General features: G+C 37.3%; 2 protein-coding genes across 8 annotated transcripts in view; one reads left to right on the forward strand and one right to left on the reverse strand.

Moving 5' to 3' along the window:
- Nucleotides 1-15,029, forward strand: part of LOC134211297 (protein disabled) — a 313,162-nt gene that overhangs the window by 116,780 nt on the left and 181,353 nt on the right. The gene's annotated exons all lie outside the window — the stretch shown is intronic.
- Nucleotides 1-15,029, reverse strand: part of LOC134211299 (LIM and SH3 domain protein Lasp) — a 185,629-nt gene that overhangs the window by 43,615 nt on the left and 126,985 nt on the right. For both annotated transcript variants that reach the window (XM_062688037.1, XM_062688036.1), the window contains exon 3: nt 12,119-12,251. In XM_062688037.1, coding sequence (XP_062544021.1) covers nt 12,119-12,251 — 133 coding nt within the window. The remainder of the gene's footprint in view (nt 1-12,118; nt 12,252-15,029) is intronic.

A 15,029-nucleotide genomic window follows, 5' to 3' on the forward strand; every position in this document is an offset into this window, starting at 1 on the left:
AAATTGGCACTCTGTCAAGTGGATCCTATTGCTTGTTTCAAATAATGAGTGCAACATGTTTTACTCTGGGAGGGAGAAACAGATCCAAAAAATGTGTGTGTCAAGCCGAGCCGAAATCTAGCTGTCATGACATGTCAGTGCGAGCCGAGAACAAAACTCTTGTCATGAAAATTTTCTAAGGCAATATAACAACAATAACACACAAAACAAAATTTGGTCTTTCCAGGTACGTAGGTTTCATACGTTGATTGTTTATTCTTGCTATAAATTTGCTTGTTGTCTGACGACAGCATTTATTTATTTGATGTGTAGTATCGAGAGCTCCCTCCCAGGTTTTACTACATTCAAATAACAAAAACTATTATGTTTATTGAGCATTTAATGTAAACTATGTCTGAAATGCAATGGTGATGTAATTTTTGATGTGCAGTATTTAAAAAATCGAGAAAACTAAACCGCATGATCCTCGAGAAACTTAAACTTAGTCTATTCAGAGATTATGTACGGGTTGAATTGATGATTTATCTCAAAATTCGATTTACCCACACACTATGACATACTTCTACAATTATTACCCGTGAGGTTTCTAAGCCAGGTTACCATTTTTTTGCATTCGTATATTCACAAGATTAATAGGATGAAACTTTTATGCCCAAAAAAAGTCGAGAAAATTTCTAATCTATGAATTTCCTAGATCAGGGCAGAAGTTTAACCCAGCACAGTCTTACTTGGCAGCCACGGCCAAGGAAAGCATCCCAGAATATGTAGAAATCATTATCTTCAACATAATGTACATATTCACATATGAGTTTTCATAACGTTGTAAATTAATGTCGGGTACCCTATATTTAGACGCTACCTCCGCGTTATACCGGGAGACGTTTCCATTTATAGAAAGCATTACTCATCCCTTCACCTTATACCGGGCAGACGCGTTTTTTTAAAAGAAAGCATTATTAACTTCTTTCGCCTTATACCAGGCAGACGCATCCATTCGAAAAAGGCATTATCTTTACCCTTTGCTTTTATTGCTTTTCGAATTTTTGAGAAGAGTTTCAAAATTTTCTTCAAATGCTTTCCCTTGAATTATTTACAAATAGGGTAAAGTGCCCAATAGTGGACCCCCAACCAATAGTGGACCCTCCAGCCATTTGTGCATTATTACAGCACAATGTAAATATTTTGCTATGAAATTCTATCGGGAGAACCTACCTTACAGTCCTATGATTTGATTACATGCATTGAAAATGCTATGGAAAGTAAAATTAGTTGATTTTTTTTTTACAATTCTATAAAAAATAAACACGAGAGTGTCCATTATAGTAATATTTTGGGGGGTCCATAATAGGGAAGAAGAACGTCCCAAAACGAAACATGAAAATCAAATGAAGTGTCGACTATAGGTAACCAATTGCCTATTATGGATCCCCAGAGGGTCTACTATAGGGTAAATTTAGTCCGACTTTACAATGTTGATTTCAAAGAATAACGTCGAGTATTTGAGCGTTTTATGTATGTATCGTGAAGAGGAGATGCAGAGCTTGATATTAGATATCACACCTCAGACCGCATCGTGCTTTCGTGCTGTGCGGTTCTTTCTCTCTTTGCGGAAGGAAGTTTTTAATACTACCCGAAGCTATTTTAATTTCAACGGTGCTTCTTAGCGCTATTTGTACCCACTGATCCCGTTACGATCTTTGCAAGGACCCGTGCCTTCGTTTTACGTTGGACCCGTTTGCGGAAGTAAAATTCCGACAAGCGGTGGTAATCCTGCAGGGACACCGTTCTGGGAAAAAACCTCTTAGAAGGTCACGTCTCCACGCTCAGCCATGAGCATTAATAAAAAAAAGGGGAGGGGGGGGTCTCTGAATTGTCCACTTCTTCAAAGAAACAAGGTTTCAAGACCGTCCTGCCAAAGCGCGGAAAAAATAGAAGGAAGCTGGAGAATTCAGATATTCCTTCTAACTCTAATATCAGAAATAATTCTTCTCCAATCGAACTGAGCAATCAGTTCGATTTGATTAATGATGAAATTGAGCAAATCTAATACAGTCCCATCCCGATTTTGGCAACACCCGTTTTTGTCTACCTCCGATTTTGGCAACACCCGTTTTTGGCAACATTTTCTTCCCGATTTTGGCAACAACCTCGTAAAAAAAATTTCTTACTTTTTAGAGCTAAAACCTTTTTATTAATGTGTAATAGGATAAACAAAACCATTACCGTTTAACCATTAAAGGTTTATATGCGTATTATGGGCTCTGTACGAATAGTGGGCACTTTCACTGAAATAATGAATCACCACTCGTATCACCGCTCATTGCAAACAATTTCTATTAAACTTTTCTGTTTTTTAATTCTCGTTTTTCATGTTCCTATTCACCCTCCCCGTATATAACCAGCCCACCGTAGATTGTCGTATTTTTTGGCATTCTCACTGATTTTGTCACCGTTGTACATAGTACAACGTTGTACATAGTGATCACACCGTTGTACATAGTACAACACCTATTAAGCGAAGCCAACCGAATGCAACCGATACTGCATGAGTGATCCAGGAGCAAGCAAACCCCAGTAGGTTTAATTGCTAGTGATTAGCACATTCGATTTTCTAAATGCGCTTTATAGCCATCAAGTCGTTTTGCTCATTATGCGCCAGACGGATAAAATGATAAAATGACAGTTTCTCGGCTGATATCAGAAAATCAGCCGAGAAACTGTCATTTTATCCGTCTTTCTGCTGCATTCCCGTTCAGATAATAAGCAACAATTTATTTCAAAGAGTCTTATTGTTTAAAATTGATGCAAATTTGTCTAGCGATTAATATCAGAACACTGTTGGCTTTTCCAGTTTCCTGATGTGTCAATTGCATAACGAGCCTTTTGATTCCAGCATGCTTGCCAACAGTTCAACAGTAATGGTAAGAGTTTGGTAACATGTAAGGCTCTCGAGCAGACATTGAAAAAAATCAGATCATGAGAAAAAATCGGGTTAATCTAAGCCAACTTGATGTTCTGCCGCGGGGCAAGTTATGAGCTTCCTAGGAGCTTTGAAATTGGACGTTCGATGATTCACCGTTTAATGATCTTCATCGCTCACCAATGGAAGCCTATTGAGTGAAGCTTAGTAACACAACAATGAGCGTCGTTACGGTGGGTTATTAGAAGAAGCCATTCAAGCATTCTAAAAATGAAGACCTCTTAGAGTCTGGAACTCTAGCACACTGAATGGGAGGCGTTGATACTTCCTCTCGACTATCTTATCACCTTGAAAAAAGAGCGAATAAAGCAGAACGCATGATGTGGTTTGATTGTTTGGCTTCAATTGTACTAGAGCAAGCGGGGTACGAATGCAAAAATCGTAGCTTACATGGATGCCTCACCACGGCTTGGCTTGTTAGATGGTGTTGCTCATTGTTTATCACAGCAACGATAGCTCCTACTCATGGTTTGGCATCCATCTGAGCGAGGCAGTTCACTCATTGGCTGTGGATGCTACGATTGCAATAGATCAATGCTCACAATGCTCACTCACACTTCTAATGCTTGCTCTCGAGTGTTCTGTTTGTGATGGCGAAGTATCAGAAGTGGAGTACCTCCTGTGAAGTTCCCATGAGATCGCTGGCGTAATTCTAGCTGCTTCGATAGGCGAGTGATGCGTCACATGTGGTTTTATTATTACTTATTCAGCCTAAGGCCGGAGTGACCTTTGCGGTACATAACAGTCGTCTCCATCCATTGCTGTACGTTACCAGTCACGCAGTCTACGGAGTGTCCGTAAATCTTCTTCAACCTGATCGATCCACCTTGATCGCTGCACACCTCGCCTTCTTGTGCCTGTCGGATCGTTGTATAGAACAATTTTTACTCCAAGTGCGGGTTGGTCCTCCACAAGCATTGTCCAGGACTCGTGTCCAAGGAGGACTACCGCCACCTGTTTAATGAGGGAGTCTGTTTGGTATGGCGGCGAACTCTATTCGATCGGATTGTTTTTTGGAGTCCAAAGTACGTACGCTTTTCCGCCACGTTGCGTCTCCGAATTTGTCTGCTGGTATCGTTATCAGAGGTCAAGTGAGCCCAAGTACACATAATAATGAAAGTGAACTGTAGTCGAGTGTAGTTAAACCATACTCACACTATATTGGATACACTTGGCTTGACCAATTTGGAGAATGCAGATTTACGTTACCATTTTCTAAAACAATGGAATGTCTTATGCTTTGCGTTTATTTTTCCCATAATGTCAGCGAAAATTGTACAGAACTTTACTCTTAATCACACCGACCACAAGAAAGTTTGCCTACAATAGAAACTTTTTTTTTATCACCACAAATTTATGTAAGGACGTGGCCGACGCTATTTTCAATTTCAAATATTATTCATTATTCAATTTGTATTATGAAATTGGCTAGTTAGATACATTATCGTTTGATTACCATTCTTGAGTTTGTTTCAATTTTGTTCGAACTACAACCTCCGAGTTATGAATAATATCGCAAAAATGTCAATTATAATGCACGTGCATCACTTAAACACACTCCACATACTTTCTAGTACATTTTCTACGTATTTAGCTTCAATCATGCAAACAAAAAAAAATTGAAATTTTGTATGAAATTTTTTTCCCGTTTTTGGCAACATCCCCAATTTGGCAACTTTAAAATCCGGTCGTGTTGCCAAAATCGGGAAGGGACTGTATACCTCTAGCCCAGGTGATTCGATTCAAGCGAAAAAGCAAAGGATTCCGCCAATTGTGGTATCTGTTGCCGAGTTTTCTGGCTTCCGGAATGAGATTTTGAGTAACCTTCAGGGGATCAAGGTTTCATTTCAGATTGCTAGGAAGGGTGACTGCCGCGTTTTGCCGGGATCCTTCGACGATCGCAAACGTCTTCTTCAGTATTTAACTGAGAAGCGCCATAAATTCTTCACATACGACGACAAAACTGAGCGATTGTTCAAAGTCGTCTTGAAGGTCTCCCAGTGATGACAAATCACTGGATGAGATTAAAATTGAAATTTCTCAATTACTTGGATTTTCACCAGTCCAAGTAATTAAGATGAAAAGAAATCCCACTCTGGTACTTCCCAGAGGGCATTTCTCAGAATTTTATTTAGTTCATTTTAACAAAAGTGAACTAAATAATATGAAAAAGTTTAGAAAAGGCCTGTGTTATGTCATGTTCATGTAACATGGGAACATTTCCGCACGCCTGGGGTCAATTTTCAGAGCCCCACTCAGTGCTGTAAGAGCCAATAATGTGGTCATGTAACCAAACATTGCAGCATGGATGCTAAATGCATGATGTGTGGTGGAACTTCTCACGCCAAGGACGCATGTCCTGTGAGAGAAGATTCCAATAAATTTAAATGTGCAAATTGTGGGAGCAATCATAAATCCAATTTCTGGGAATGCCCTTCACGCAAAAGTTTTGAATTCCCGTGCAAAATTGATGACGGAAATTCCAATCGATCCCAGATTCGACGGGTAGAAATTTTCAAACGCTCAAATTTAGAAACCAGTTACCGGTCGAGCAATTCATGCCCACCACAATTCACAAACAAATTTTGCCGATCGTCAACGGGTAGCAAGCACTTCAGTAAATTCCTATTCCTACGTATGCAAACATCGCTGCTGGTAGACAAAATTTCTCTTCTCAAAATGAGGTTTATACCCATGTCCCAACGGAAAATAACGGTCATGTTGCTGATTCAGGTAGCATGACTGCTTCCGATTTTGATTTTTTAACTGAACAATTGCATCACATGATTGATGCAATGTTCAAAGCAAATACCATTCCTGAAGCTGTTCAGGTTGGTATAAAGTACACACAAAAAATTGTTATCGGACTCCGTTTTAATGGATCTAATTAATTGTGTGAAAGTTCTAAATTGGAATGCCCGCTCTCTAAAGGGTAAGGAAGATGAATTATTCAACTTCCTTTCAGTTCATAATGTGCATATTGCCATTATAACTGAAACGTATTTAAAACCAGGACTCTCCATTAAAAGAGATCCAAATTATTTTATCTACAGAAATGATCGTCTTGACAGCGCCTGTGGTGGGGTCGCCATCGTCATTAATAGACGTATCAAACATAAATTATTTTCTTCGTTTGAAACCAAAGTTTTTGAAACCTTGGGAGTTTCTGTTGAAACAAATTTTGGTCAATTTTCCTTCATTGCAGCCTATTTGCCTTTTCAATGCAATGGGCAGCAAAAGAATTTGTTGAAAGCTGATCTTCAAATTCTGACTCGCAACAAATCAAAATTCTTCGTAATTGGTGACTTCAATGCCAAACACCGTTCATGGAATAATGCTCAAAGCAATTCCAACGGCAAAATTTTATTTGAAGATTGTTCTGCGGGATATTATACTATTCAATATCCCAATGGCCCTACTTGTTTTTCTTCCAGTCGAAATCCTTCTACAATTGATTTAGTTTTAACGGATTCAAGTCAGCTGTGTGGCCAATTGGTAACTCATGCTGACTTTGACTCTGATCACCTTCCTGTGACATTTGAAATCTCACAAGAAGCTCATAACAATCCAATCAGCTCTACTTTTAATTATCATAGAGCTGATTGGGATTTATATAAAACATATATCGATAGGAATTTTGATGTTAATATTCCTTTGGATACCAAAAGTGATATTGACAATGCGCTCGTATCTTTGACAAATTTAATTGTCGAAGCCAGAGGCATTGCAATTCCTAAATGTGAAATTAAATTCAACTCCATTATTATTGAAGACGATCTTCAGCTACTGATCCGTCTTAAAAATGTGAGGCGAAGGCAATACCAAAGAACTCGCGATCCCGCGTTGAAAGTTATTTGGCGAGATTTGCAAAATGAAATTAAAAAACGTTTCGCTATTCTGAGAAATACCAACTTTGAGAATAATGTCTGGGACTCAGTTGGATCCCAGTTCGAAACCCTTTTGGAAATTGACGAAAATTCTTAAAAAAACCTCAAAAGCCAATTCCAGCGCTTAAAGAGGGAAATAAAATTTTATTAACAAAAACTTGCTCAGCAGTTCGAGAGTGCCCATAATTTTAGTCTACGTCTCACTAGTCCAATTGAGGTTACACGAAGCTTCGAAGACATTCTCAACCAAGATAATGTTTTTGACCCTTCGTTGGGAACTAATTTGGATGAAGTGAGATTTATTACTAGACAATTTAAAAATATGAAAGCCACGGGTGATTATGGTATTTTCTACATAAAGCCTGTCCACGTTAAATTTCGGACACTTAGACAATGTCTAATTTATTTTTAGCCATTTTATCAATTTGGACGAGAATGAAAACATGCTGAAAGCATCACGTGAAGCGGAGAGATTCATCTGTCATGTAGATTGATCTTCTCGGTGGTTTGTGAAATGTTTTAAAAATCGTTTTGTATGATGGGTGTCCGAAATTTAACGTGGACAGGCTTTACTTATCAAAAAACTTCCTGAGAGCTCTTTATCCTTTTTGGTTAATTTATTTAACAAATGTTTTCAATTGGCATACTTCCCAGATAAATGGAAAACGCCAAAGTTGTTCCAATTTTGAAGCTGGACAAAAATCCAGCTGAGGCTTCTAGTTATCGCCCAATCAGTTTGCTTTCTTCAATAAGCAAACTGTTTGAAAAGATTATTTTAAATAGAATGATGGTTCATATTAATGACAATTCTATTTTTGCTGATGAGCAATTTGGTTTTCGCCATGGGCATTCAACCACTCATCAGTTATTAAGAGTTACGAAGCTTAATTCGGCTCAACAAATCTGAAGGATATTCGACTGGAGTTGCTCTTCTTGATATAGAGAAAGCATTTGACAGTGTTTGGCATGAAGGTTTGATTGTAAAATTGATGAATTTTAATTTTCCTCTGTACATTATTAAACTGATCCAAAATTATTTATCAGATCGTTTTCACTGCAGGTAAACTATCAGAATTCTAAATCTGATAGATTACCTGTAAGAGCTGGTGTCCCCCAAGGCAGCATACTGGGGCCCATTTTGTATAACATTTTTACTTCTGACTTACCTTATTTACCACCAGGGTGTCAAAAATCTTTGTTTGCTGATGACACAGGTCGCTCCAGCCAAAGGGCGTAGCTTTCGTGTCATTTGTAGTAGATTGCAAAAAAGTTTGAATATTTTCTCCACTTACTTGCAAAAATGAAAAATTTCCCCGAATGCTTCCAAAACTCAGCTTATAATTTTCCTACATAACCCGAGAGCTTCTTTTTTGGAACCTTCTAGCAGACATATTGTCACTATCAATAGGGTTCCAATTAATTGGTCTAGCGAAGCTAAATATTTAGGACTTCTGCTAGATCAAAAATTAACTTTTAAAAATCACATTGAAGGACTTCAAGCCAAATGTAACAAATATATGAAGTGTCTATATCCACTTATAAACAGAAAATCAAAACTTTGTCTTAAGAACAAACTTTTGATTTACAAACAAATTTTTAGACCTGCCATGTTGTATGCTGTGCCAATATGGACTAGTTGCTGCAATACCAGAAAGAAGGCACTTCAGAGGATTCAAAATAAAATTCTGAAAATGATTCTGAAGTTGCCTCCGTGGTATAGTACCAATGAACTTCATAGAATTTCTAATATTGAGACATTGCAACAAATGTCCAACAAAATAATTTCCTCGAGGTGTTTTGGGAGATCGTGATGTGGTCTATATGCAGGCCATTTATAGTTTTCTTTGTGCTTCTGATATCAAAATCTAATATTGTTTTTTTTTTCTTTCTTCAAAGTTTTTTTTTGTGTGTTTAGTCTCTGCTTTCTGTTCCATAGAGCACCATAGCTCTTGCCATCCGGAAGATGCTCCCAGTTGAACCATTCCTTGAGCACGACGACACGCCACATCGTCCCTGACGCCAAATACCCGGATGAGAAGCTGAAATTCCCTGATCCAAACTCCTTAGCCCCGTCCATCCTTAAACATTGTAAACTAACCTCGAGTCACCACGAGTACGCTGGCTCCTACCCTCTCTTACTAACTAAAAAAATAAATGATATTGATTGTATATATCGCAAAGAACCATGGCTCCGTAAAGTGTTATACACGCCTGAGCCTACCAAATAAACGAACTTGGAAAAAAAAAAAAATAATTTCCAATTTTAGACAAAAATCGTTGCAATCTTCTATTGCAACGATTAGCTCCTTGTACCCTTAGTATAAATTAGGTTAAGTTTAGTTTAAGTAGAAAACATTGTAATTCCAACATGGTTCAATTCAACCAGAGGAAATATTCTAACTGCCAGAGGCAATTGAAATGTATTAATAATAACTAAAAATGTAACATAGCAAATAAGGATGATAGTGTTAAGTAAACACGGAACACCTAGTCTAAGAGATGAATGCATGTATTAGATAATTAGCAAATAAAATTAGTTAAAAAAAAAAGATATCACGCAAAATTAATATTTTGAAAATTTCCACTCCTTATGCCAGGAAGAGCAAAATTTCGCTACTAGGGGGTGTACTTTTGGGCATTTTACCCTATCATCTTTCTGTTTCGTCTTCTTCATGCAAACTCACATCAAATCAACAATTGAAACGCGCAATTGTTGCCGTCGGTGGAAGAATCACAAACGTGCGTCGGAGGAAGACGCTGCAAAAAATCATTCGCATGGATGACATCTTTAGCATTTCAGCCTCAAATCATCGAGTGGCTGATGTTGGCGTCAATAGCATTCAAGTGAAATTTTTTCATAAGATTCTAATTTCGGATTTGCTGCTGTTAGTGATTGGAAATGCGCATTTAAAAAAAAATCTTTTCAAGAACACAATTTTAACCAAATAAGGTTGATCTGAAAAGAAAAGTACAAAAAAGTACGCCTCCCTCCCCCCTAAGTCACACTTTTTGTATGAAACACCTGAAAATTTTGTATGGATGGTCACACTTCGCTCAACCTCCTCCCCTCCCCCTTTAAGCGTTACGTAATCTGTGGACATTCCGAAAGTACAAAACACAATCCCTTGGCGACGGCAGAAACATCAATCGGAAAAATGGTCCTACGTTCCCCAACATATATCTTGCGGTCGTGTCTTGTTCACAACCCTTATGATTTTTACTTTCCTCGTATATACTAAGTATACGTAAAGGCTATAGCATCACTCCAAAACCATACTTTTAATAGAAGTCTCGGAGAACTATGGGTTATATACCAAACGACTTAGCTCGACGAATTGAAGTGATGCCTGTATGTATGTATTTGTGTGTGAGTGTACAAAAAATGTGAGAAACACTTTTTTAAGCTTAGCCTTATCCGATCCTAATCCTTCCTAATTTATGGCTATTGAAAAATGGCCCAATCGGTCATTGCGTTCCGGAATTATTAGAAAAATATTGATTTTTTCCCCATTTTTCCCAAAATTTCAAAACCGAACATTTTTTTTTTTTTAAATTGCTGCAATGCATTAAAAAAAAACGCAAATAAATGTGAATTGATGAAAATAACTGAATCTATCTCCCTAAAGTGCAATTTTGACCTCTCTTATGTGCTTTTCTTGTTACTCTTATGTTTTGTTTTATAATACACGAGAAAGGCAACATCACCGCTGGCTGGATTATTCTGGGTTTTTTAAATTCTAGAATAACAAATTAATAAATGAGATTCTTGGCTTAGTTGAGCTTAGCTTGGTTTTGTAGTGAACCAGCCTAATAAATTAAAAATTTGAATAAAAAAGATGTTTGGTTAACAAATACCCGACCAATTAGCAATTACCTTGAAAATTGCTTATTTTTTAGTGTTTATTGCCTTACATGGCCATTACAAAGTTTGAAAATTCGATGTCAGATGTTTTTTTGAATTTTCATGGAAAATTCTTCAAAATTTCGCCACGAAATCCAATCAAATTTCCTTGGAGAAATTCATTGAATTTCTTCTGGAAATTCATCGGAGTTTTCTTGTGAAATATCACCGAGGATTATTCTTCGAATTCCCAAAGACATGTTTTGAAAATTCTCGAAGGAAATTTATTTGTATTCTCGTGAAAAATTCTTGGAAAATTTCCCAAAAAAATGTTGTGAACTGCTTGGAAAAAATCCTTCAAAATTGCCTCGGAAAATTATTCAGGATTCTCCTGGGAAATTTCTCGAAATTTCCTTAGAAAATTCCGCAAAATTTCTTCGGCAAATTTCTCGACCATTCGTTTTATTCGCGGAAATTCATCAGAATATCGTTTTTTTTTTGGCATTTCAATGCGCTATTCTTCGGAAGTTTCACAAAAAAACATTTCAGGTTCATACTCTGTAATGTAAATATAAACAGTAATTTATTATAGAAATATTTCGGCATTTCCTCAGCAAATTCTTCCGATTCTCTGCAGCAAATTTCCAAATTTCTCTCGAGAAATTCTTCGGAATATCCTTGGATAAATCTTTTGGAATTTTCCCCGGAAATTGTTCAGAGTTTCTACGAAAAATCCATAAGAATGTCTACAAAAAATTAATTAGAATTGTAACGTAATTTTTTTTCGGAATATCCACAGAACATTTTCCGGAATTTCTGCGGAAAATGCTTAGAAGTTTGGAAATTGTCAAGGGAATTTTACGTTCTTGAAATATTCACGGGAAATTTTTCGGAATTTCTACAGAAAATTCTCGATTCAGCGTTGTAATATTATGCTATTGAATAAGGTAAGCTGCAAGAAATTTGGACCGACGTGAGAAATTTCATATCACGCCGCTGATCAGGATTTAATTAGCTGCGAGCCGATGTAAAAATATAGGCTGCGGTTTAATGTCAAAAACTGTTGGCGGCGGAGGTGGGCAGTGGTGCACACCTCTAACTAAGGGTCGTGGGTTCGAATCCCTTCGAAGGAAAGTTTTTCTAGTAAAATCTTCCATAGGCATATGCACATAGAGTTGTCAACATTTAGAGACAAAAAAAAACTCTACGACAACAATGGAACAAAACATTTTTTGTCAGTATTGCTTGTGGTTTCAAATCCCACTGAGACGTGTTAATTCTTTTACGCAAGTTTAATGTCCATTCGTCTATAAAACAAATGCTGCAAATAACATCATAATTATTCATTTCACTTTCTATCCGATCGACGCAAAACTGAGTTACTTACGAGCCTTGACCGCATGCACCTACCTGTGTGACTTTTCCTTTCAGTTTCTCGAAGTCTGCGTGATATTTGACATTCGACTGAATCTTTGTGTTTTCCGCTATCCGTTTCAGTTCCGGTGTTTCGGCGATCGTGGTGGCTTTGGCTTTTGGGATGTGTCTGCAAGTAAGAGGAAACAAGAGATTGTTAGCTTGTGCGTTGTGTGAATTCGTGCTATTCGTAAAATTTATGATTTATCAATGTGCAACATAACGATCATGGAGTATTCTTGTCACATATGAATATATCAACTATGGTCATAATCATAATCGATTCCACGATGCGATCACTATGCATATTATCCCCTGATGATGATGACGATCGAGCTGGTTACACCTCCATCGTTGGAGTTTAAAACATTGTAATTATATGCGCATAGTTTGCATTCCAGCGAACGCCTTCGTGCTGCTCCGTCAGATTTGGTGGTTCGTAAAACTTGACGTGAGACTTGGAGTATGAGTTTTGCTTCACGATGTATGTAGGTAAATGACGCCAAAACAAGTTTCCTGGCTGTCACCATATAGGTTTCATCAAAACCGTCGAACGATTGTTGGTTCTTACATCATCGTTATCATCATCAGCAGCAGACTGTACCGGTTGAAATCATAATTGACATAAATTGTCGGCGCACGTAGACGTAATTAGGCTTTAAATATAAATTTGTCAAATAAGTTATTAAGAGCCAACAAATTTAAAACAACAACATGAACTATAATAAAGACAAACACTTCATTATTATCTTCAGTTTTAATACTTCTCAAAAATATAAAATCATATGCACAAACAAAACAATTTATAATTCAATAATTGACAAGATTAAACTGAGTTGCAGTGCATTAACCTTATATTGATGTCACCATGTTTAACACAGTGAAAGCAGTATTACTTGTCTAATATTACAATCCCAGGGTTGTTACGGAGATCCTGAAATATTTTCCGCGTTAAGGTGAAGGTGGGTTGAGCACCAAAACAAAGCTTTGAAAGTATTGGTACAATAAAAACTGTCATATACTGTAGTAGTATTGGTGTCGTATTTATAAAAACAAAGAACATTAGTAGGGTGGCTCAAAAAACGACTCAGCGGAGTTAAAGCTCTTGAATATTTCATCCAGCCATATGGTCAGAATCAGAATAATGTAAAATTCAACCTCGCCATATCAACTGTCATACAAAACTGAAACGACCTTTGCACGATGTAAGCCTCTATTCAAACCAACCCAAACCATCGGATGACACCCAAATTATGAATCATAATCGACTGTCAGGCAAAATAATGTTTTGATCCACCCTGATCATCAGTTTGCTGCCGGTGCCGCTGTTTACTTTCGCTCCGCGATCAGTTTTTATTCATTTTTTTTTTCGGGCAAAAATAGCAGTTTATAGGGTATATGGCTCAAACCTTAGCATATTATGCTGTGGTTGAGCATATTTATTGTTGTACATCAGCATACATTGGAGCTCTAACCAATATTATGCCATCAGGCGACTTGCCTACTTTTGGTAGTTGCACCAGGTAGTGAAAAACAACGATAATTGCCCACAATTTCTTATTTAAGTCATCAAAAGTGTCAAGCGAAATGGATAAAACTTTGGCTAATTTTCCCAATATTGGCTCTATTAGTGGATGCTGTTTTCAGCCCACTTGGGATAAGCGGCTGCTGATTTCGAACATACCGGAACATACGAAAGATAAAGATGGGTTGCTATTTGGTTGGTTGCAATTTTACTTACGTTGAACAAAGGCAGCATGCAAACAAAAGCAGAAAATCAAAATACCTGCTCTCGTGGAGCGATGCTCTCGAGAGATTTTTGTTCCCAAAACGTAAACAATGCGTTAGGTGGGAATGCCGCGAAAAACGCACCAACGGAGAAATTCAATTGTAAACTTTTTTTTAGACAATTACTTGCTTATTATTTTGCATGAACAGCTAGAACTCTGCCTCCTTTCTGATATTATTACGTCCAGATACATAATTACAATGATTTGATGCTTATTTTTGACCCGGCATACATTGATGGATTTAGTTTAGTAAGCGCGTCTAACACCACTCCTCTCCATATCGATCAGCTGTTGTGAATCCTCTCAACACTCTCACGTGTTGCAACTTCCCGAGTAAAACAAAAACGCTTCTCCCATACCATATTTCAGATCAAATACTTTTTGCAAGCGAATTATCTGAATTATGATGAAATAATTAGACTAAAAACTATCCGCATGAAACGATCTTTAAAGCTCTTCGAATAGAATAAGTGATCCTGGCCCATTATATCATCGGATTATTATATGAGCAAATGTCAATATATTCGAGTTATTTTCGTCGGGTTATCGTTAGGAATGTTTTGATTTTCGATTTTCTCCTGCTGCTATGAATCAAAATCGCATGCCGCTATTCGGCAACGGGTGCCCCCAACATTGTCCAAAAAAGTTTTGGTTAATCGTGTCGCTATGCTAATGGAAATTGTGAAATAAATACGTTAGCTAACATAGTGTTATTGTTATCCGTTCATCTGATGTGCGAAAATAGGTAAGTTCATTCAGAAAATGCCTTTATTGGGCAGAATAAAAAAAATCTTGAACAGCCTGCCTGCTTAAGTCGATCAAACATGGCTGCTAAAAAACCACGTCTAAGTGATTTTCCACGCAAGTTTATTGCGTTTATCAGCAGAAAAAGTGCAGGAATCTAGTGTAGTGTAACTAAAATGTGCTCGATACACTTTTCTAAAGCGGCGATGATAAATATTTCCCAGCAAAACGATATGTCATTGCTAAATGATTGATTTATGTGCGTGATGAGCCAACATTTTATCCTATGCTAACATTACCTCCGGTAACCCTATTAAGTTTTCGGTTCAAACGAGTGACTGATTTCAAAAAGTGATGTTCAATTTGCATTCTAT

Source organism: Armigeres subalbatus, chromosome 2, assembly GCF_024139115.2.
Source record: "Armigeres subalbatus isolate Guangzhou_Male chromosome 2, GZ_Asu_2, whole genome shotgun sequence".
In the NCBI taxonomy this organism is placed as follows: domain Eukaryota; kingdom Metazoa; phylum Arthropoda; class Insecta; order Diptera; family Culicidae; genus Armigeres; species Armigeres subalbatus.